Source organism: Sorghum bicolor, chromosome 5, assembly GCF_000003195.3.
Source record: "Sorghum bicolor cultivar BTx623 chromosome 5, Sorghum_bicolor_NCBIv3, whole genome shotgun sequence".
NCBI classification, from domain to species: Eukaryota; Viridiplantae; Streptophyta; class Magnoliopsida; order Poales; family Poaceae; genus Sorghum; species Sorghum bicolor.
This window is the reverse complement of record NC_012874.2, coordinates 71,171,856-71,196,117: the sequence shown is the minus strand read 5'-3', so window position 1 is coordinate 71,196,117 and position 24,262 is coordinate 71,171,856. Positions and strand designations below refer to the sequence as shown.

General features: G+C 43.7%; 2 protein-coding genes across 2 annotated transcripts; both read right to left on the bottom strand.

The window, feature by feature from the left end:
• LOC8076349 lies at positions 1,050-4,109 on the bottom strand. Its single transcript, XM_002449994.2, has 2 exons — positions 2,516-4,109; positions 1,050-1,426 (listed from the first exon to the last, which is right to left on the bottom strand). Exons 1-2 carry the CDS (start codon positions 3,994-3,996, stop codon positions 1,366-1,368), a joined length of 1,542 nt encoding a protein of 513 aa, XP_002450039.2. The 5' UTR covers positions 3,997-4,109; the 3' UTR covers positions 1,050-1,365.
• Positions 13,643-16,409, bottom strand: LOC8086018. The gene is made up of 2 exons (XM_002449993.2): positions 14,893-16,409; positions 13,643-13,805 (listed from the first exon to the last, which is right to left on the bottom strand). Exons 1-2 carry the CDS (start codon positions 16,353-16,355, stop codon positions 13,745-13,747), a joined length of 1,524 nt encoding a protein of 507 aa, XP_002450038.1. The 5' UTR covers positions 16,356-16,409; the 3' UTR covers positions 13,643-13,744.

Sequence of the window (24,262 nt, the reverse complement as noted above, 5' to 3'; positions counted from 1 at the left end):
AATACTCTCTACAATAGCTAGCAACTTCCTAATAGCTAGTGACTTCCTAAGCTAGCTATTTGCAAATTGCCATTGAGAGCCAATAACATTCTTCCTAGAGATCAAATAGCTAGCAATTTGAACACCATTGCGGACGCCCTTAGGCTCAGTCCCCAAAGATCACAAGTGAGCATTCAATGGCGTCGCCAAAAAAGCACACCCTGTGCAACCTTTTTTGCGCCTTGTTACGCCTTGTTTAGTTCCAAGAAATCGACACTATAGCATTTTCGTTTGTATTTGATAAATATTGCCCAATCATAGACTAACTAGACTTAAAAGATTCATCTCGTCAATTCCGACCAAACTGTGTAATTAGTTTTTATTTTCGTCTATATTTAATACTCCATGCATGTGTCTAAAGATTCGATGTGACGGAGAATTTGAAAAATTTTGCAAAATTTTTTGGGAACTAAAGTATCTCCAACAGTTATGCAATTGGACTTTGCATTCTTGAAATTTGCCAAAAACCTTAAAAATTGCTCTCCAACAGTTTTGCATTTGACTTATGCATTTTGGCAAACTTGGCATTTGATGGACCAAACTTGACATTTTTGCATAGGCACAATGGCTTGGCAATTTTGATATCCCGAGAATCTTGGACTCCTTGTCGTGCCCGTACCCCCACGTCACGGTAGTTTCCCGTGAGACGAGTCCTCCCCGCGCGTGACTCTTTTCTTTCCCCGCGTGCGGCCTCCTTTCTTCGCGCGCCACCTTCTTTCTTCGTGCAATCGCCGTCTCCTTTTCTTGCAGCGACGTGAGGCTAGGAGATCCATCACCGCATCTTCACCGTGCCGCTCCTGTACCACAACACCGTCATCTTGTTGGGGTTCACCGCCGTGAGGAAGACGTCCGCGCTGCTGCCACGTCGAGTTGATCACGGAGATCGATCGCGGCGAAGGAACGCGCGATGGGCGAAGGAATTGCACGCGAAAAAGAAAGCGCCTGTGCGACGCGCGAGAAAATTTCCTGCGAAGATGAAAGATTCCCAGACAGAAATGCCAAGTCAAAAATGTCAAACACTTGAAGATAAACTTATTTTTTCCTTTGGCAAAAGGTTTAGGGACTTGACAAACTCCAACAAATAGCAAATTCTAATTGCATAACTGTTGGAGATGCTGTTAGAGATGCTCTTAGCATGATGTCCAATGCCCTATGGTTTCTAATGTAGCCACATCCTGTATTCATGTATATAAAACTCTTTCTCGTTATTTGAAACTTAGAACTCCTGCCATTTGCGTTAAAAGAAAAGAGGATGCCCATCCTCCGACATTCTGCATTGTCACTGCTGCCAGTGCATCTAGTAAATCACTACAATTATGCTTCCAGTCAACTCTTCTGCGTCACTCTAGCCTCTTTTGTCTTCTGCATCTTTTCACTTAGGTCCCGACTGCATGAAAGAAAGCGAAGTGATTACAATCAACATTCCTGACTTCAGTAAATGAGAAGAGTAGAAAACTAAAAGTGGTTGAGTTAGTGGGTATAAAATCAATTTTCGCCATTTCTGTTAAACAGGAACGCATATACAACAATCCAACGAAGAAGACCTTGCCTATCACAAACTCCTTAGGAGCATGACTAACAGTTTTGCAGAGTCTTGGTCACTCAGAGCTTTCTAACAAGTTTCTTCTGTCACCAGACATTCCTGATCCATGACAACTAGCAGCTATATTGTATAACTCACCCTAGCTAATCCTTAGGATAGTAAATTGATTTACGTACTATGTTTCTTTGTTATATCATCATAAGTATAAAACTGAATCCTTGATGAGAAATAAACTCGCTGAATGAAAGAAATAAAAGCCTTTTTTATCAAGTGTATGACGATGGTTTCCTGATGAGAATTAAAACACAGAGGCCTAGACAGTATATAGTGTGCATTTTGTTTGGGAAGGTTGAGTTGGTCTAATAGGTGTTACTTGACTGGGGCAGGTTAAGTTTTTTATATGGGTTCTTCTGGTTTTGGTTAGGTTCCCAAACAATTACGAAAAGCCTACTGACTGATCCTGAATCTGAAAAAGGGTGAACACTAATGGGCGTCCAGGATTCTATCACTTGAGTTCAAGATGAGCACGCGTTGTTGGCCTCCTCAAGATGAAACAAAATCTGAGAACTGACAGCAATTCTGTTGGTTCTCTTACAGCATAGTGTTGCATTGGCTTCAAAGTAAGAATGTTTGGCAGATCAGCGTAAGTTTGATAATGCAATCATGCTTTAGCAGATAAATGTGGTTATGTTTCAACACAACAATCGACAGTTAACACATTGGCTAGTCATTTAACTGCAGAAAGATCATGGAGATATTTTGATATGATAATTGATAGTCATACAGATTACACATAATGAGTTCTCCTTATGTTTTAAAATGCACAGCTAAAAAAACAATATAACTAGTAACAACTTTCAGACTGAGAAGTGGTACATGAAAGATCCCACAGCGCAGAGGTAATAAACACAGAAAGGAATACAAAAATATTACCTTGTGATGGCATTCTCACTCAAGTAAGAGGAGAACTTGCTGCGGATGAAGCAATGACCAAAGAAATTGTTCCTGCGGCCCCTTTTAGGGGGGTATCCATCTTCTTCTTCCTGTTCACTGATATAGAGGGCGCTTGACAGCAGCTTCTTGTACTTCATGTTGACATAAATCATCCAGAAAAGGCCACGGTCCTTGTCCTTGAGCAGGAAGCAGATAACATCTGGATCAACCAAGCTAACCAAAGGAAAACTTGGCTGTACCTGTGGAAGGCAACTGTGGCCAGTCCCAAGAAGACGGAAGAACTCCTCTGCTCCCATGGTGTTGCTGAGATCCATTGTCCATCTGCCTTCATGGATGTCATCCAAAGTCCATGCTTTTATGGTGAAAGTAGGACATTCGGTAAGAATACAGACGAGCTTAATGATGCCAGTGTCAGTGACACAAACAGAGCGCAACGGATCAGGTTCGCCTGCATCCTTGTACAGGCGCTGAGACTTCAAAGCTTTTTTAGGCAGAGGGATGCAACGGAGGCATTGCTGATGATCTGGGTTGCTGTTGCTGTCAGTGAGGACATCAATGGCCAGCATGCCCTGGTAGTTGTCGACCCAGCACAAGCATGTACCAATGGGGAAGACGGCGTCAGTCATCCACGAGTAGGTGCTTATCTTCGTGTCAGGAGGGATCTGCACCTTCTTAACCTTCCATTCCATTGAAGATCCTGCAGGAGGTGGATTGTGCAGCAGGCATAGCTCAATCTCATAGGGCTTGGAAAACAAGAGTTCTGCCACCGTGAACTCGCCTTGGTCGCCATGGCAGAGGATACCCATATCTTCAGGCAACATGGTGCGCTGTCGCTGTCGCCGATATGGTGTGCAGAGCTTATCAAGCTGGGGGTTGATGTGGCCACCGTCGAAGCAGGGTGGAAGCAGGGTGAGTGAAGGCGGTGAAGATGAGCGGCAGGAGTAGACGAAGTAGTCGATGGGGAAGGAGAAGCGGTCGTGCCACCACATAGGATCCTCGAAGGGGGCAGTAAGCCGGAAGAGAATGGAGTTGCGGTGGGCGGCGATGGCGGTGGGCTCCTGGAAGCTGATCGCCGGCCTGCCAGTCAGGTGGAGGTAGAGACGGGAGACTGCGGGAGGGTCGGCGATCCTGAGGGAGGCGCGGACAGGGCGGGCGGCGCAGTCTTGGGCCAGCGCCGAGGCCGTGGCGTCGTCTTTGACGACCCCGCAATGCCTCCTGCTGCTCCGGTGGACGATGCGGTCGAGGATCAGCCACTTGGGGACGCGCGGCGGCGGAGGCGAGGCAGAGGGCTTCCTCTGCTCCGGGTCGGACGACCTCGTCGGAGACGGAGATAGCTTCCTCCTGCCGTTGCCAGGGTCGCGCGTCGGGGAACGGTTCGTCACGCCGTTCTCCCTCGTCGGAGAAGGAGGTAGCTTGCCCACGCCGTTGCTGGAGGCGCGCGTCGGAGAGCAGTTCTCCATGGTGCCGTCGAAGCAGTGGAGATCGACGGCAAGCAGCAGGGATGAGATGGGTAGGGATTGGTGAAAGTGTTTCGTCTGGCGGCGGGATGGATGGATTGATAGGGATTGGGGAAAGTGGATCACGACAGTAAAAAAAAAAAAAAAAAACTCCAAGGTCACTCCACCCACACATGCGAAATGACAGCTCTACCCTCTCGAGTTCTGCATTTCGGCTCCAAGGCCTTGTTTAGTTAAAAAAAATTTGCAAAATTTTTTAATTCTCCATCACATCGAATCTTTAGACGCATGCATGTAGTATAAAATATAGACGAAAATAAAAACTAATTGTACACTTTGGTCGGAATTGACGAGACGAATTTTTTGAGCCTAGTTAGTCGATGATTGAACAATATTTGTCAAATACAAACAAAAGTGCTACAGTGTCGATTTTGCAAAAAAATTTGGAACTAAACAAGTTGTTCAAGAAAACTCTTAGTTTCCAAAAAATTTTGCAAAATTTTCCAGATTCCCCGTCACATCGAATCTTTAGACGTATGCATGAAGTATTAAATATAGACGAAAATAAAAACTAATTAGACAGTTTGGTCGAAATTGACGAGACGAATCTTTTAAGCCTAGTTAGTTCATAATTGAACAATATTTGTCAAATACAAACAAAATTGGTAATATTCACATTTTGCAAAATATTTTGCAAGTAAACAAGGCCTCAAAATCAAACTGAAGCGTTCTTCTACATTACCCCTAAACTATAGGGGGTGTCTACTCTACCTTCCAAACGGTCTAATTTATTTCTGAACTATTTAAAACCGTTCGAATCATCTTTGGGCGGTTTTTGACTGCGGTTTTGCTACGATAACTATAGTTTTGCTACAGTGACAGTGGTTTTAGCTTTTCTTTTTTCCTATTTGTTTTCATATAATTTTTAAAAAATCATAGTAAATCATAGAAAAATCATAAAATAGAAAATCTAATTTTGTTGGATTCCTCATGAGTAGATCTACGCAATGAATATATAATATAATATAATTTAATATAAAATTTTTCTGTAGCTTTAAATTAGTTAGAAAAATCAAATTTTATCTGTAATTAATTGGAATAATTCATAGCTGCAGCTTCTATGGTCCAGTTGTAGTCAAATTTTTATGGTGGACTAATTATTCTATGCTTGAACTATAGTAAATATTTCATACTCATCGAATCATGTATAACTTAGTTATAGATTTATTTATATTTAACAAGCATAAACCTGAATAAATCTATAACTAAGTTATATATGATCAAATGAGTACGAAATTTGTACTAAACTATACCATATTATATATTTATTGTGTAGATCTACTCATGTGGAGTCCAACAAAATTAGATTTTCTATTTTATGATTTTTTAAAGATTCAGCGAAAACAAATAGGAAAAAGAAAGTCAAAACCACTGTTACTATAGCAAAACCATAGTTAGTGTAGCAAAACCGCCATCAAAAACCGCTCAAGGGGTGATTTGAACGGTTCGAATAGTTCAGGGGATAAATTAGACCGTTTCATAGTTTAGGGGTAAAGTAGACACCACCCTATAGTTTAGAGGTTGATGTAGACTTTTTCCAAAATTGAGACCTTGGTTATATTATCTCCTTCCACAATAAGCACATATTTTCCTTCTCGTCTAAATTTATATCAGTATTTACAAAAGGAAATTCAAACCTTGGTTATACTCTCTTCTTCCAAAATAAGTACATCCTAGGTAGTATGCCCGTGCGTTGCTACGGAACAACTAATTTTTTACTAAAAGCACATGGATTGCACGATAAGATGACAATACTATAAAATTAAATACCGATATTTAAATGACATTTAATCTAAAATACAAAGTTTGTGAAATTAACACAAACATAGAGAGCACGACATCACACTCATCAACTCTAAACATAGACTAATAAAAAAACAAATTACATAGCTCACTTGGAAACTGTGAGACAAATTTATTAAGCCTAAATAATCCATCATTAGTATATATGGGTTACTGCAGTAATTATGGCTAATCATGGGCTAATTAGGCTTAAAAGATCCGTTTTGTGATTTACAACCAAATCGTGCAATTAGTTTTTATTTTTGCCTACATTTAATGCTTCTTGCATGTGTCCAAAAATTCGATGTGATGGATGAAATTTTTTTGGATGAGCAACTAAACAAGGCCTTAGTTATTTTTTATCTTTATTTAATGCTTTATGCATGTGTCGCAAGATTTGATTTGATGTGAACCTTGAAAAGTTTTTGGATTTTAGGAGCCGTTTGGAACAAAGGATATTTGTTGGGTACCACTAAATAGGATACCCTAAACAAGAGGTAAAAAGCAGCAAAAAAGGAACTAAGATCTATAGGAACATATCTCCCCTCGAACAAGTGACTCGTCCGAGCCCTGGTCTCACTCACAACCAACGTCTCGTCTGACCCCGGCCTCGAGCGAAATCAATGCCTCGCTCGAGCCCCGGCCTCGAGCACAATCAACGCCTCGCCCGAGCTCCGGCCTCGTGCGAAATCAACGTCTCGCCTGAGCTCCGGCCTCGAGCGCAATCAACGCCTCGCCCGAGCCCCGGCCTCGAGCGCAATCAACGTCTTCCCTGAGCCCCGGCCTCGAGCGCAATCAACGCCTTGCCTGAGCTCCGGCCTCGGCGCCAGGCTTCTCGCACACGACGATCATACTGACGTGATGCATGCCAAGCTTCCTCCCATGCCGTGGCAGGACACGACGCCCACTATTCCAACAACTCTCGTCCCTGTGACGCCTTACCCATGTCACTGTGGGTACGACACGACAGCGAGAGGGATTGGAGGTGTTAACTCGCACCACTGTCACCATGACCGGGTGATTACTGTTCTACTGGCACAGGACAGAGCACAAGGCCTTGGGATGGGATTGCCACGATCCAAATAGGGTTCAGCGACGCCACCAATAGGGACGACCATGCCGCTGCCACTACCGCAAGGACGTGGCGACCGATCTCCACAGTACCGACGTCGTAACTCCCTTGCGTATCAAGAGTAGATGACCAAACTTACACATGTAACAGCCCTGCCCCCCTTGTTGCTATAAAAGGGGAGGTCGGGCACCCCACGAAAGGAAGGGACACGACCAAACACTCTAGAACTCAGAACACGCTCACACTCACACCCTCCAAGCTGAGACCTAGGACGTACTCCCTCTCTCATAGCAAGCTTGTACCCCCCTATTACAAGCACTTTCGGGTGTAAGGCAATATAGGTTCCGACCCCCTCACTAGACGTAGGGCATCGTTGCCCGAACTAGTATAAACCCCCTGTGTTTCTCTTGCATCACCATCCGGGTTAAGGGGCACGTAGACTTATTACTCATTAGTGCCTGGACCCTGAGTCCAGACGCCGACAGTTGGCGCGCCAGGTAGGGGCCTTCTGCGTGTCACACCTTTTCCTCCAGGGAAAACCCGAATGTCGGACAATTTTCACCCACTTCGCCTCGACACCATCATGAGGTTTGGGAGTTTGGAGTTCATGTCCCTTGGCTCTGGCTATGACATGGTCCTACTCCCACCTCGTGATGACGTCGAGCCTCGTCCTGAGCTTCCCTCGCCCCAGCCAGTGCATGGGAGACGCTCGGGACACCATGCAGGGGGAGCCTAGCGTGGGCGACAGTGGTCCAGGATCCCTGACCCCGTTTTTGAGGCCAGGACGCTCCAGTCCCTCCCCCAGCATGTTCCTCATCAGATCACCCACGCCTCTGGCCTGCGACAGGCTAGGGGAAAGCCTCACGGAGCTGCAAGCTCCGCCCCAACGCCTAGCAGGGGGATGGCGCGACCCCCTGTTCCACCTCAGCCGACAAGCAGAGCATAGCCCCCGCTCCCTACCAAGAGGAAGGACTCGGCAGCCTCGACTTCGTGACTCCCTCCCTCGTTGCCTTTAGAGCCTGAGGTGATAGTGGGAGGGCCCATGACTGCGCCTTTCATGCTCCCTTATGGGCTTAAGAACGCAGCCGCGACCTACGCCTCCTCCATAAGCACTTCGCTAAGTGTGTATGCGGATCTCTTGGGCCACCATCTGAGGTCTACCCTTGATCTCATTGCCACCCCACCCGCGTCCTCCTATCATGAGGAGATCACCTCAGATGAGGACATGTGGGCTAGTGCTGATTTCTCTAGAACCGGTGATCCGAAGACTTTACTGTGCTTCCTCGAAGCGAGTAACTATTGTCTTGGTTACTCAGACTCCGACGGGGACGATTATGATCCTACCCGGGAGTGTTTCCATCTCGAGAAAGCCGGAGCAGCCCTAGCCAATCAAGACGGCGCGGGACCTGCTCAACGTCGGGACATGACTCCCCCACCCGACGCAGCTCTAGTGGATCGCCTTGGGGCTCGAGCCGCCGCGTCAGCGCCAGCAGGACCTCGATGCCCTGACCTCGAGCAGCTCAACGAGCTCGAAGCCAAACTCGAGGAGGAATGTGTACGCTTACGCCAGCTATGCGAAACCCTGGAGCAGGACCAGTTCACCAGGGGGACGGAGGAGCAGCCCGACATCGCGCTCGCGACGTCAACCGACACATCATCGAGGATGCTAGGGGAAGATCCCCCGTCTTCAGCACAACCAGCCAGAATGTCATGGCCGCTGCACTCCTTCTCAGGGCGATGCCTGAACCATCGACCCCCGAGGGGAGAAGAGTGTGCCATGGGCTCCGTGGGCTCCTGGAGCAAGCCATGGTGCAAAACGTAGAGTGTTTTGCGTCGCAGCACCATGATTCATGGGCAGGATGGCCTAGGGGATGACCCCCACAAGAGAGGGATCCCTCAGTACCAAGTCCCACGCCCCCTACCCCTTAGGGGGGCGTCCGAGCCCCATCTATCCTCGAGCACGTCGGAACCAATGTGGACGCCCGGGCCACCCTTGAGGCCCGACACCGTGATAGGGACGAGGCCGAGTCTCGACGATACCACCTGCATTGAGGTGGGAGGTACGACCCCGAGCACGATCGTAGCGCGTCGCTTGAGCCTCCGAGCCTGCGCGTCTTTAGTGAGACGATTCGCAAGGCCAAGTTCCTAGCTCGGTTTTGACAACCGGCCAACCTCACCAAGTACTCAGGGGAAACGAGCCCCGAGCTCTGGCTCGTGGACTACCGCCTGGCATGCCAGCTGCGCGGGGTAGAGGATGACCTGCTCATCAGCCGCAACTTACCACGGCACCTAGCCGACTTGGCTAGGGCCTGGCTCGAGCATCTTCCCGAGCAATTGTTCCATGATTGGGCCGACCTAGTTAAGATCTTCGTTAGGAACTTCCAGGGCACATACGTGCGCCTTGGCAACTCCTGGGATCTCAGGAGCTACCGCCAGAAGCCTAACGAGTCTCTCTGAGACTTCATCAGGCGTTTCTCCAGGTGCACCGAGCTCCCCAATGTCACAGACTCCGACGTCATTGGGGCGTTCATCGCCGGCACCACTTGCAAGGAGTTGGTGCACGAGCTGGAACGCAAGACCCCCACGAGCACCAGCCAGCTACTCAACATCACCACCAACTTCGCCTCTAGAGAAGAGGTAGTTGGGGCGATCTTCTCCAACGAAAATGCCAAGGGGAAGGAAAAGGAAGAGGCCACCAAGGCCTCAGCTTCCCGAGACCCCAAGAAGAAGAAGAAGGGTCGGAAGGGAAAGTAGGGTCGGCAGGACGCCTTTTCGCTATGGTGGATCGCAAGAACGCTAAGCGACCCCCTACTGCACCCTGCCTCTTCGACGAGATGTTCAAGAAGCCATGCCCCTATCATAGGGGTCCCACCAAGCACACCCTAGAGGAGTGCACCGCCACTTCTACTCCGTCACTCCCCCCAATGAGAATGTAGAGGAGCCACCCATGACAAGGATGATGACACCGAGGGGGAAGGCTTCCCTAAGGTTAGGAACTGTTTCCTGATCTTTGGAGGATGCACAGCCCACCTCACCGCGAGCTAAAGGAAGCACGAGCTCCGAGAGGTCTACATGGTTAGCATGGCCACTCCGGCCTACCTCAAGTGGTCGGAGAATGCCATCACGTTCGATCACAGCGACCACCCGGATCAGATCCTGAACTCGAGGAGCTATCTGCTCATCGTCGACCCCATCATCGCCAAGACATGCATCACCAAGGTGCTGATGGACGGAGGCAGCGGCCTCAACATCCTTTACACCGAGACCCAGAGCCTCATGGTGATCAACAAGTCTTGGCTCAGGAATGATGCATCACCATTCCATGGAGTGGTGCCTCGGCATCGAGCACACCACCTCGGGTAGATCGATCTGCCCATTTGCTTCGGGACCTCCGACAACTTCAGACGGGAGGTCCTCACTTTCGACGTCGTAGGGTTCCCTGGAACATATCACGCGATCCTCGGGAGACCATGCTACGCCAAGTTCATGGTCATCCCCAACTACACCTACCTCAAGCTCAAGATGTCGGGCCCCAATGGCGTCATCACCATCAGCACGACGAGCCAGCACGCTTATCAGTGCGACATCAAGTGCATCGAGCAGGCTGAGGCCATTGTGGAGACAGCGTCCCTGGTCGCCAGCCTCGACAGCCTCGTTCGGGACATTCCCGACCCCAAGCGCCATGCCGGGAGCTTCGAGCCACCGGAAGAGACCAAGCTCGTCTTCCTCGACCCTGAGGCCTCGGAGGGCAAGGCGTTGAGGGTTAGCTCTAGCCTCGACCCGAAATAGGAAGTGGTGCTCGTCGACTTTCTCTGCGCAAACGCTGACGTGTTTGTGTGGAGTCCCTCAGACATGCCTGGCATACCGAGGGAAGTCACCGAGCACTCTTTGGACATCCGAGCCGGCTCCAAGCCCGTGAAGCAACGCCTGCACCGATTCGATGAGGAGAAGCGCAGGGCCGTTAGGGAGGAGATCCACAAGCTGCTGGCGGTCGGGTTCATCAAGGAGGTATTCCATCTTGAGTGGTTAGCTAACCCTGTACTAGTCAGAAAGAAAAATGGGAAATGGAGGATGTGTGTAGACTATACTAGTTTGAATAAAGCATGTCCCAAGAATCCTTTTCCATTACCTCGTATCGATCAAATAGTTGACACTACCATGGGATGTGAAACTTTATCTTTTCTTGATGCATACTCTGGCTACCACCAAATTAAGATGAAAGAATCCGACCAGCTAGCAACCTCTTTCATAACCCCCTTTGGAATGTTTTGCTACGTCACCATGCTGTTCGGCCTCAAAAACGCGGGGGCTACATACCAGCGATGTATGCTCCAGGTCTTTGGAGACCTCATAGGTAGAACTGTAGAGGCATACGTAGATGACATTGTAGTTAAATCTAGGAAAGCTAGCAACCTTGTAGCCGACCTAGACAAAACTTTCCAATGCCTTAGAGCCAAGGGAATCAAACTGAACCCCGAGAAGTGCATTTTCGGAGTTCCCCGAGGCATGCTTCTCGGGTTCATTGTCTCTGATCGGGGGATTGAGGCCAACCCCAAAAAGATCTCGGCCATCATGGATATGGGCCCCATTCGCAACCTTAAGGGAGTACAGAGGATCTGGCATTCAAAACTTTGGTTTATACAAATCTTCACACTCTAGCTATTCTACACCCTAGGTGTAGAATACTATTCTATACCAAACTGTTATACTGAGCAAAATTCAGTATCACTCAGTATTCGTATTTCAGTATTATTCATATATATATATACAAGTGCTATTCTACACCCTAGGTGTAGAATACTATTCTACACCAAACTGTTATACTGAGCAAAATTCAGTATCATTCAGTATTCGTATTTCAGTATTGTTCAGTATTTTGTGGTCCTGAGTGTTGGGCAAGTTGATACTGAACACTCTCCAGTACTGCTCAGTATCTTTTCTACTCAGTTTTGACTTGCGGTGTAGAATAATATATATATATATATATATATATATATATATATATATATATATATATATATATATATAATGTGTGTGTGTGACATTCGGCAAACTAAATGCTAACGGTAGCTCCTTTCGTCACGGCAACACATTGCTTTGCCGAGTGTCGAAGCGGTACTCCGTAAACTCTTTACCGAGTACCTGATAAAGGACACTCGGCAAAGCGTCCTTTGCCGTTTTTTTTTTGCCATGTGCACGGCAAAGCTACCATTCCAGTAGTGTACATGGCTAAAATTCCTAGTCACCTATCGTCGATTTAGAACAAACATCATTTGGTAGACACACACGATAAGTAAATAGAAGCAAAATCTCCTTGTGGATCTGCATCCAAGATACTCACGTCAGACAAATCACGATCCACAGCCAAACCACTTCATGGGAACACGCTAACTTCACCATACTCGAAGAATTGTGGGAGCAAACCTTATTAGGCTCAGTCCCCAAAGATCACAAGTGAGCATTCAATGGCGTCGCCAAAAAAGCACACCCTGTGCAACCTTTTTTCCGGCTTGTTACGCCTTGTTTAGTTCCAAAACATAAAACATTTTGAGAAAGTAACACTATAGCATTTTCGTTTATATTTGACAAATATTGCCCAATTATAGACTAACTAGACTCAAAAGATTCATCTCGTCAATTCCGACCAAACTATGTAATTAGTTTTTATTTTCGTCTATATTTAATACTCCATGCATGTGTCTAAAGATTCGATGTGACGGGGAATTTGAAAAATTTTGCAAAATTTTTTGGGAACTAAAGTATCTCCAACAGTTATGCAATTGGACTTTGCATTCTTGAAATTTACCAAAAACCATAAAAATTGCTCTCCAACAGTTTTGCATTTGACTTATGCATTTTGGCAAATTTGACATTTGATGGACCAAACTTGACATTTTTGCATAGGCACAATGGCTTGGCAATTTTGATATCCCGAGAATCTTGGACTCCTTGTCGTCCCCGTACCCCCCACGTCGCTGTAGTTTCCCGTGAGACGAGTCCTCCCGGCGCGCGACTCTTTTCTTTCCCCGCGTGCCGCCTCCTTTCTTCGCGCGCCACCTTCTTTCTTCGTGCAATCGCCGTCTCCTTTTCTTACAGCGACGCGAGGCTAGGAGATCCATCACCGCATCTTCACCGTGCCGCTCCTGTACCACAACGTCGTCATCTTGTTAGAGTTCACCGCCGTGAGGAAGACGTCGAAGTCCACGCCCTGCTGCCGCGTCGAATTGATCACGGAGATCGATCGCGGCGAAGGAATGCGCGACAGGCGAAGGAATTGCGCGCGAAAAAGAAAGCGCCCGTGCGACGCGCGAGAAAATTTCCGCGAAGATGAAAGATTCCCGGACAGAAATGCCAAGTCAAAAATGCCCAACACTTAGAGATGAACTTATTTTTCCTTTTGACACACTCCAACAAATAGCAAATTCCAATTGCATAACTGTTGGAGAAACTCTTAGCATGATGTCCAATGCCCTATGGTTTCTAATCTAGCCACATCCTGTATTCATGTATATAAAACTCTTTCTCGTTATTTGAGACTTAGAACTCCTGCCATTTGCGTTAAAAAAAAAGAGGATGCCCATCCTCCAACTGCATTGTCACTGCTGCCAGTGCATCTAGTAAGGCCTTGTTTAGTTTACATCGAAATCCAAAAATTTTTCAAGATTCCCCGTCACATCGAATCTTGCGGCACATGCATGAAGCATTAAATATAGACGAAAACAAAAACTAATTACACAGTTTGTCTGTAAATCACGAGACGAATCTTTTGATCCTAGTTAGTTTATGATTGGACAGTATTTGTCAAATAACTACCCTCTTCTGCAATTATGCTTCCAGTCAACTCTTCTGCGTCACTCTACCCTCTTTTGTCTTCTGCATCTTTTCACTTAGGTCCCGACTGCATGAAAGAAAGCGAAGTGATTACAATCAACATTCCTGACTTCAGTAAATGAGAAGAGTAGAAAACTAAAAGTGGTTGAGTTAGTGGGTATAAAATCAATTTTCGCCATTTCTGTTAAACAGGAACGCATATACAACAATCCAACGAAGAAGACCTTGCCTATCACAAACTCCTTAGGAGCATGACTAACAGTTTTGCAGAGTCTTGGTCACTCAGAGCTTTCTAACAAGTTTCTTCTGTCACCAGACATTCCTGATCCATGACAACTAGCAGCTATATTGTATAACTCACCCTAGCTAATCCTTAGGATAGTAAATTGATTTACGTACTATGTTTCTTTGTTATATCATCATAAGTATAAAACTGAATCCTTGATGAGAAATAAACTCGCTAAATGAAAGAAATAAAAGCCTTTTTTATCAAGTGTATGACGATGGTTTCCTGATGAGAATTAAAACACAGAGCCTAGACAGTATATAGTGTGCATTTTGTTTGGGAAGGTTGAGTTGGTCTAATAGGTGTTACTTGACTGGGGCAGGTTAAGTTTTTTATATGGGTTCTTCTGGTTTGGTTAGGATCCCAAACAATTACGAAAAGCCTACTGACTGATCCTGAATCTGAAAAAGGGTGAACACTAATGGGCGTCCAGGATTCTCTCACTTGAGTTCAAGATGAGCACGCGTTGTTGGCCTCCTCAAGATGAAACAAAATCTGAGAACTGACAGCAATTCTGTTGGTTCTCTTACAGAATAGTGTTGCATTGGCTTCAAAGTAAGAATGTTTGGCAGATCAGCGTAAGTTTGATAATGCAATCATGCTTTAGCAGATAAATGTGGTTATGTTTCAACACAGCAATCGACTGTTAACACACTGGCTAGTCATTTAACTGCAGAAAGATCATGGAGATATTTTGATATGATAATTGATAGTCATACAGATTACACATAATGAGTTCTCCTTATGTTTTAAAATGCACAGCTAAAAAAACAATATAACTAGTAACAACTTTCAGACTGAGAAGTGGTACACGAAAGATCCCACAGCGCCGAGGTAATAAACACAGAAAGGAATACAAAAATATTACCTTGTGATGGCATTCTCACTCAAGTAAGAGGAGAACTTGCTGCGGATGAAGCAATGACCAAAGAAATTGTTCCTGCGGCCCCTTTTAGGGGGGTATCCATCTTCTTCTTCCTGTTCACTGATATAGAGGGCGCTTGACAGCAGCTTCTTGTACTTGATGTTGACATCAATCATCCAGAAAAGGCCACGGTCCTTGTCCTTGAGCAGGAAGCAGATAACATCTGGATCAACCAAGCTAACCAAAGGAAAACTTGGCTGTACCTGTGGAAGGCAACTGTGGCCAGTGCCAAGAAGACAGAAGAACTCCTCTGCTCCCATGGTGTTGCTGAGATCCATTGTCCATCTGCCTTCATGGATGTCATCCAAAGTCCATGCTTTTAAGGTGAAAGGAGGACATTCGGTAAGAATACAGACAAGCTTAATGATGCCAGTATTAGTGACACAGACAGAGCGCAACGGATCAGGTTCGCCTGCATCCTTGTACAGGCGCTGAGACTTCAAAGCGTTTTTAGGCAGAGGGATGTAACGGAGCCATTGCTGATGATCTGGGTTGCTGTTGCTGTCAGTGAGGACATCAATGGCCAGCATGCCCTGGTAGTTGTCGACCCAGCACAAGCATGTACCAATGGGGAAGACGGCGTCAGTCATCCACGAGTAGGTGCTTATCTTCATGTCAGGAGGGATCTGCACCTTCTTAACCTTCCATTCCATTGAAGATCCTGCAGGAGGTGGATTGTGCAGCAGGCATAGCTCAATCTCATAGGGCTTGGAAAACAAGAGTTCTGCCACCGTGAACTCGCCTTGGTCGCCATGGCAGAGGATACCCATATCTTCAGGCAACATGGTGCGCTGTCGCTGTCGCCGATATGGTGTGCAGAGCTTATCAAGCTGGGGGTTGATGTGGCCACCGTCGAAGCAGGGTGGAAGCAGGGTGAGTGAAGGCGGTGAAGATGAGCGGCAGGAGTAGACGAAGTAGTCGATGGGGAAGGAGAAGCGGTCGTGCCACCACATAGGATCCTCGAAGGGGGCAGTCAGCCGGAAGAGAATGGAGTTGCGGTGGGCGGCGATGGCCGTGGGCTCCCGGTAGCTGATCGCCGGCCTGCCAGTCAGGTGGAGGTAGAGACGGGAGACCGCGGGAGGGTCGGCGATCCTGAGGGAGGCGCGGACGGGGCGGCCGGCGCAGTCTTGGGCCAGCGCCGAGGCCGTGGCGTCGTCCTTGACGACCCCGCAATGCCTCCTGCTGCTCCGGTGGACGATGCGGTCGAGGATCAGCCACTTGGGGACGCGCGGCGGCGGAGGCGAGGCAGAGGGCTTCCTCTGCTCCGGGGCGGACGACCTCGTCGGAGACGGAGATAGCTTCCTCCTGCCGTTGCCAGGGTCGCGCGTCGGGGAGCGGTTCCTCACGCCGTTCTCCGTCGTCGGAGAAGGAGGTAGCTTCCTCACGCCGTTCTCTGCTTCTTCCATGTCAGGGTTTCGTCTGGGAGCGATGGGGTAGGGACTAGGGATTGGGGAAGGTGGATCACGACAAGATAAAAAACTCCCGCGAAATGACAGCTCTACCCTCCCGAGTTCTGCATTTCAGCTCCTATTGTTGTTCAAGAAAACTCAAAATCAAACTGAAGCACCTCTAAAATTCTGACCTTGGTTATATTATCTCCTTCCAAAATAAGCACATATTTTCCTTCTCGACGAAATTTATATCAGTATTTACCAAAGGAAATTCAGACCTTGGTTATACTCTCTTCTTCCAAAATAAGTACATACTAGGTAGTATGTCCGTGCATTGCTACAGAACAACTAACTTTTTATACTAAAAGCACATGGATCACACGGTAAGATAACAATACTGTAAAATTAAATACCGATATTTAAGTGACATTTAATCTAAAAAAACAAAGTTTGTGAAATTAACACAACCATAGAGAGTGCGGCATCAGACTCATCAACTCTACTATATAGACTTTTCCGTACGTTGCAATATGAACAAATAATAAGCTTGATGGAAGCTAAACATGAGGTGTAATGGAGATATTATAATCTTTACGCACTACCAAAGATCCAACCTAAATTTCCAAACAACTAAAGATATTTAAGAAATATATTAGGTAAATGCTCGTGCGTTGTAATGGAAATAAGATAGTCATATGTGTTGTACTATTATAAAAAACTAGGTGGATTCTCTGCGCGTTACTGCAGGATTTTCTTAAATATAAATCGTTATATACATAGCATTACTATTTGGTATTCAGTATATTGGGTATACATATATATGAATTTAACTTGCATGTTATTTTATTGTATTAGATTTAATAAGCAATCGCTAAGCTAATAAAAAATAATAATAGAATATTTGATTACATTATAGAGGAATAGGTGATAAAACAAATAGCGTATATAGATGAATTGTATGTTAATAGACTAAATATTTAAAGTACTAAATCTTTTTTAGATTTTGACATTGTAATAACATTTGATAATTATTATTTAACTGTAGACTAACTAAGCTTAAAAATTTTGTCTCGTAAATTATAGTCAAACTATATTATTAGGCCTTGTTTAGATCCAACACGGAAAGTTTTAGGGTGTCACATCAAATATGTTGGCGTATATTTGAAGTACTAAACATAGACTAATAAAAAACAAATTACATAGCTCGCCTAGAAACTGTGAGACGAATTTATTAAGCCTAATTAATCCATCATTAGCACATGTGGGTTACTGTAGTAGTTATGACTAATCATGGGCTAATTAGGCTTAAAAGATTCGTTTCGCGGTTTACAACCAAACCGTGCAATTAGTTTTTGTTTTTGTCTACATTTAATGCTCCTTGTATGTGTCCAAAGATTTGATTTGATGGATGAAAAAATTTTGGATGAGCAACTAAACAAGGCCTTAGTTATTTTTTATCTTTATTTAATGCTTTATGCATGTGCTGCAAGATTTGATGTGATGTGAACTTTGAAAAGTTTTTGGATTTTAGGAGTCGTTTGGAACAAAGGATATTCGTAGGAAAATTGAAGGAAAGAAAAACTCAGGAACAGAAGGACATTAGAGCGTTTGGAACACTGGAAAGTAAGCTTTCCTTTCCTATGGAACAATGTAGCTTCTTTGCAATTTCACAGGAACGCAAAACTCCACTCCCATCTCTTGTTTATCATCCTTCTTATTTATTTCCTATATTTTTCTTTTCTCTGTTTTACAACTATATATTCATCTTATTCCTACATTTTTTCCTATTTCTGTGTTTTTAATTTCTGCGTTCCAAACAGCCCCTTAGGGTGAACTCTGATCACACGTGGTGATTTTCCTGCGGAAACAAGCTGCACAAATCAAAGAGGATTAGAAGTGGGATCTTTTTTTCTTTCTGATGAAAAAAATGCACGCGAGGTTTGCCATGAAATGCATGGTACAATTTTCATTTCCAAGTTGCTTCATGTGGACACGAAATGCTTTTTAATGGTTCCTATGCACGTACTACGAGAGATTAGTTTGGTTTCAATTCGTATGAAAGCGCCGTGGACGCTGCTCCACTCTCGGACATGCATGCTTCACTACTGTAGCTAGTGGGGACGATTCCAAGTGTACGCTACTACTTGTCTACTTTCACCCGTGCTTGTCTTGTTCTTCGTTGCAAATGAAAAGCATGCGTTGGCATTTTGCAAAAGTGGCTTCTTCCACTACTCTAGTATATTCGTTTATCCTAAAACGAAAAACTTTTCAAGATTTCTGGTCACAATGAATCTTTTGATATATGTACGGAACATTAATTATAAACGAAAAAAACTAATCATACAGTTTACCTGTAAATCACGAGATGATTTTTTTAAACCTAGTTAGTCCATAATTAGATAATAATTATCAAATAAAAACGAAAGTGATATAATACCTGACAGAAAAAATTAGAAACTAAACAAGGCCGTACATCTTTAACCATGCATGAAAAACTCTGCAGCTAGCTAGCCAGTCTTTATTTTTACAGATTACAGATAGAGGTATCACATAGCACCGGTCTAGACTTGTAAAGATACCATATAAAATACTGGCAAAAGTACGTGCTCTTTTTATTTTGTAATAATATTACATTTGCTAGAAAATTCACAAAGATGTGAGTCCATGTACACTACTATCCCACTTGTCATTAATCCATTTCTTGACCAGCCATAAGATTGCGAAAATTTGAAGTTTTCTTTATTTGTTTCGACAATTGTCGGAATGGATGTGCCCCTTGATTAGGGACAAAGCGGTCGGGGACATGACGTCAACGCAAGAATCATAGAGGGCTAATGGTGGGCAAAATTTTCAACGAAATTTATAAACCGAACTGAACTGATTTAACATGAAAAACCGGTTAACCAAAATTTTTGAGTTGGCATTGACAGTTTGAACCCAAATTCATTGTGACTATTATATTAAACAGTAAAATTTTGTCCATTTGCATATTCAAACATATTTGTATGAGACATTTTTTTTTGCTACAAGTATCCTTTGCCGCTTTTTTTTGCTGTACCATTACATGATGCAGTTCTTGTTAGGTTCTTTTCAATACAATTATGTTGTTGGTATTATCTCCTGTGGATGTATGATATGTATTTTGGTTAAATGATTAACCGAAACCGACTCTTTTTTGGTTATTAGTTTGAAACAAATTCGGTTAATTTGTCAAAGCCGAAGTTCTTGATAACAGATTTACCGGAATTAACCAAATACCCAGGCTACATAACAACATGCTAAATATCCAGGGTCCCCCCACGCACCAAATCATCAAAGATTGTAGACCACTTTGGCTTAACAAATCTCCAAGGACGACATGCCGGGCCCAAATGTTCTGGTCCTGTCCTGTTGTCCAGACTTAGATACATCCAAAAAACCAAAACTTTTAGAGAAATGAGTACTTTTTGGAAGAATGGATCTAAACAAGGACATATAAAACTTGGGTTGTAAAGATTTGAAATTTAGGACCCTATAGACCCACAACTGTGCAAACTTGCTTAGGGGCCCGTGTTGGACGTCGTATACCTCTAGCCCCGCTCAGCCCTGCCCAACTCGCAAACTTTTGTAGTATGTGGTATGCGTTTGTGGTGGTGGTGGTAGGCAGAGACGAAGCCAGAAAAAATTTAAGGGGGTTAAACAAAATTGCTACATCAACTTAGCTCTATATCATAACCCCTCACAATAGAAAAACAGTAGCTTGAAGTAATCTTATATTAAAAAAATTGATCAACGATGAAATTCACAAAATACAGATAGAAAATAAAGGTCTTAGCCCACCCTATATTTTATATCTGTGTCTAAAATTAGAAGGAGAACATTTGGGGCTCCACTGCCCCGACAACGGTAGATGGGGTCCACCATTGGCTTCGTCTCTAGTGGTGGGAGACATGAAATGCCTGAAGATATTGATTAGCTAGAAAATTAAAATAAATGTATAGTAGCAAAAAAATACTGATATGAAGGGAGGAAAAGGAAACTAATGATGGAGATGGAGCACAGATATAAAAGCATATGAATTGGATATCTAAACATTATTAATTGGAGTATTAAATGATAAGATCTGGATATATCTTGAGGATATATAGCATGCACTAATGTGAGGTTTGCTAGGCCTTATTACCTCTATATAAACACCTGCACATTGAGACACATAAGGGGGCTTTGTTCCAAGAAAACATTCGTTTTCTCTTCCCTAAAAAGGAGCACTAGGTGACTGATAGCAGGCATTCTCTCTCATAGCTTCCTGATGGCTGTCAACAGCAATTGGACAAAGACCTTCGTGTCATTGACGACATGCTTTTTCGTGGTGGTTGTAATCATTTCGCCATCCTGCCAAGCAAAAGGTATGTGTATATCTTAGGAGTGTTTGATTTGCTTAGTTTGATTTATACTATAGTAAATATGGCGGTTGTGTTGCAATAGGAGAAAAATCCTTAGCCCACCTAAACCGGTTAAATATGGTCTACAACCTTTTTTACGAGAATTACACATCATTGTTGGGCACAAATATTTATTCACAAGTATTTAAAACAGTGCTCTAAGACTAGTAGAATTAAGACAATAATTTAAAATTGGCTTGGCCTCAAAATTCTTCCTTCGGCCCATTACTATGCAGCTCAATGTCTTATATCTATATCTATATTTATATTTATATCTATATCTATATTTATATTTATATCTATATCTTCCTATCCTATCTATATCTATTAAAATTAATTAAATAAAGGATAGAGTCTTGGTTCCTCACTCAGTCACTCCCTCCTGATTCCGTATGAGTGATCGAGCAACAATGGGATTCCAAAAACACAGATTGTAAAGCATCACACGACCATTGAATAAATCTGTAGGCCTCATGTGCCGTACGAGTTGGACCAGAGAACGTCTGGGTGTGACATGAAGTCTAATCCCAAGAAAAATTTGAAAGAATGACGTGCTGTTTGAATAAATATCTAGCCACAAACCTTTTAGGTAACTGTATATATATGGTATATATGTACCGTTGTGGCACACATGCATGTTTATAAGATAATTATTTTTTTTAAAAAAAACAACTTCTAGAATAAGGTCGCATCCGACCTGACCTAGTATCATAGAAGCATCCATCCTACAGATGAAAACAGATCGGATACAGACGGATATCATCGATATAATATTTGTTTTCATATTTCTGGTCAGATTCGGATTCGAATACGGATAATATCAATCATGTTGGATAAGATATGATTGGATATCGACATCATAAATATATGATTTAAGTATTCGGATACGGATACAGTATCGGATGTTAAACATTCGGACTCAGATACGGACAGATCTGAACCTCTCTAAACGAATTCGGTCTCGAATACGGTCGAAAAATATCCGTACCATTTTCATTCCTAATCCATCCCATGGGGACTTTATGTAGCAAATTCTAATCCTAGATCATAAATTTGCCCAACAGCCAACTTAAGCGGACTATTTATTCCTACAATCGTCGCTCTATTTATTAAGGGATCTTTAACTAGTCTAAGCTACTATATAAAATTTGACGTACCAAAGAAATCGCCCATATGTTTTTTACTTGATATTATTATTATTTTGTAGAGATTTAATTTGAGAGATCAACTATATAACCGAACGACTATATAACGGATCGAGCATCTTTTTGCAGGTGTTGTTCCCCCCGGGTTGCGGCCACCGTTCTGCTTTCCATACGATCCTCAATACTGCACGCCATTTCACTGCGGCAAAGTTTGCCAAGAGTACAACTTCCCTGCTAAGAATGGTGGTTTCTGCGATAAATCTGTTAAGCCATGGAAGTGCTGCTGTCCATATTGAAAGGGTCTGCATCCATCGATGAAATATAATGAATGAAGTAACAAATAAAATATAATGATGCATTTGTGTGTTTGTGTGAAGACTACTTCTCTTTTTTTTTTTAAACGGAACCGGTAGGAGAGCTACCTATTGTATTAAAAAGGCGGAAGCCAAGAATGACACTATACAAACATATACAGGGGAGCCAGAGCTCTAAAAACCTCATTTCAAGGTGGTTACATTAAGCGTGTAATAAAAGGTTAGAGACGTGCTTTGCTTCCGCCATTGACCATAGGCCCACTTCATCATCCTTGATTTTTTTGGAGGAGTTGCGTTGGCGCAGATTCCTTGTGCTCGAAATTCTTGCATTTCTTTCTTTCCACACCTCCCAACAGACAAGAATGATGATGGATCGGAGACCTCGTCTTGCCGTCAAAGGTGTGCGATCTATGTTGTCCCACTAAGATTGTACTGAGTCTCCTAGCAAGCATGTGGATGGTCGCAGCTGCTCATTGCCCAACTATATTGCAATGCCCTCGCAGATACGCTTAGTGTAGCGACAGTCTTATAATAGATGGACGCTAGATTCTTGATTGTGCCTGCACAAGGGGCACATTCCATTATTCGGTCATCTCCATGCTTGTAGCCTATCAGCGGTCTAGATTCTATTTTAGATGGCGAGCCATGCAAAGATTTTACATTTTGGTGGCGTCCAGACTTTCCAGATGGTTGTTTGAAATTTGTCAGTGTTGCACCAACAAATTGCACGTGGTAGGCCAATCCTATTGTGAATTTTCCATCCAGCTTAAAATTTCAGCTGATGCTATCCTCCCTATCAAGATGTAGTTGGATGTGTCTGAGAGCGCTCCAAAGCTGGACATATTCCACGAAATGCATGCAGGGAGGTGAAGCATGGATGCCGCAGATATATGTCTCTAATCCACGTTCTTAGGAGTGACTTCTTTTTTGAATTTCACATGCATGTTTGGTAGGGCTCCTCCGAAAATGTCGGAGCCAGAAAGGAGTACTACCAAATAGACCCTTATTTTCTTTTTCCTAGCTACAGGTCCACCAATAGGGAACACGACTATGAACGGGTGGCGGTGCTCCCTTGTGATTCTCTTCTGCTTCCCATGAAGAAGATAATAGGCATGGTCAAAAAAAGGAAAAAATAGTAATTAGGGAGAAGATGACACATAGGCCCATGTATGATTGGTAAGACATATAATTGACGACAGGCAATAGTGTGAAAAGAGTAGCCTTTATTCCATCCATCCAATACCTTCAATCAAACAAAAGTTTTTGGATGGATATGTTCTCCTAACCAAACACATAGACTACATAAATTTTGCTAAGGTGCTATCAAAATTTTGAATATTTTTCTAATATTAAATAAAATAATTACAAATTGTGTCCAATATATTTGACCAAATGTAACCATTTTTGCCAAAATGCAATATAAACGTATTACCAAATTAGGGGTGAAATCACAAATACTCCTAAGAACGAGAGGCAAAATCATATGGGATTTTTTTCTGTCCAATTATACAAAGTTAACACCATTAGGATAAGACCACGAAACAAGGGCAAAGTGGTGCTTCATTTTGAAAACATAGGGATAAATTCATAAAGTTAAAAAACTGAGATAAAATCATAATTTTGATATGAAATAGGGGTAAGTGTGAGCGTGTGCCCATGTGGTAGTGTGAATGTGTGGGTGTGGGTGTGAATATTTGGTAAAGTAAATTTTGCTCGTGAGGGAACATGCCCTCACAATGTGGACGACAAGATTTGCAATGACATTCGTCGTGTCCAGTAAGAAGAGACAATTTTCTATTGTTCCTAGCTGGACACAAATCTCATTGCGAATCTTATGATCCATATTGTGAGAGCATATGTCTTTAGAAAAAAAAACTACGTTCATGAATAACTGTGTACTTAAATTCAAATTTAAATGTATTTAATGGGCAAACTTACGGAGTTTTTTATTTAACTCCAACGCTCGACGAGATGCATGGAAAAATGAGTGGGCCCATATATTTTGCAGTCACCTTGTCGATTGCGTGGTCAACGTGCAACGA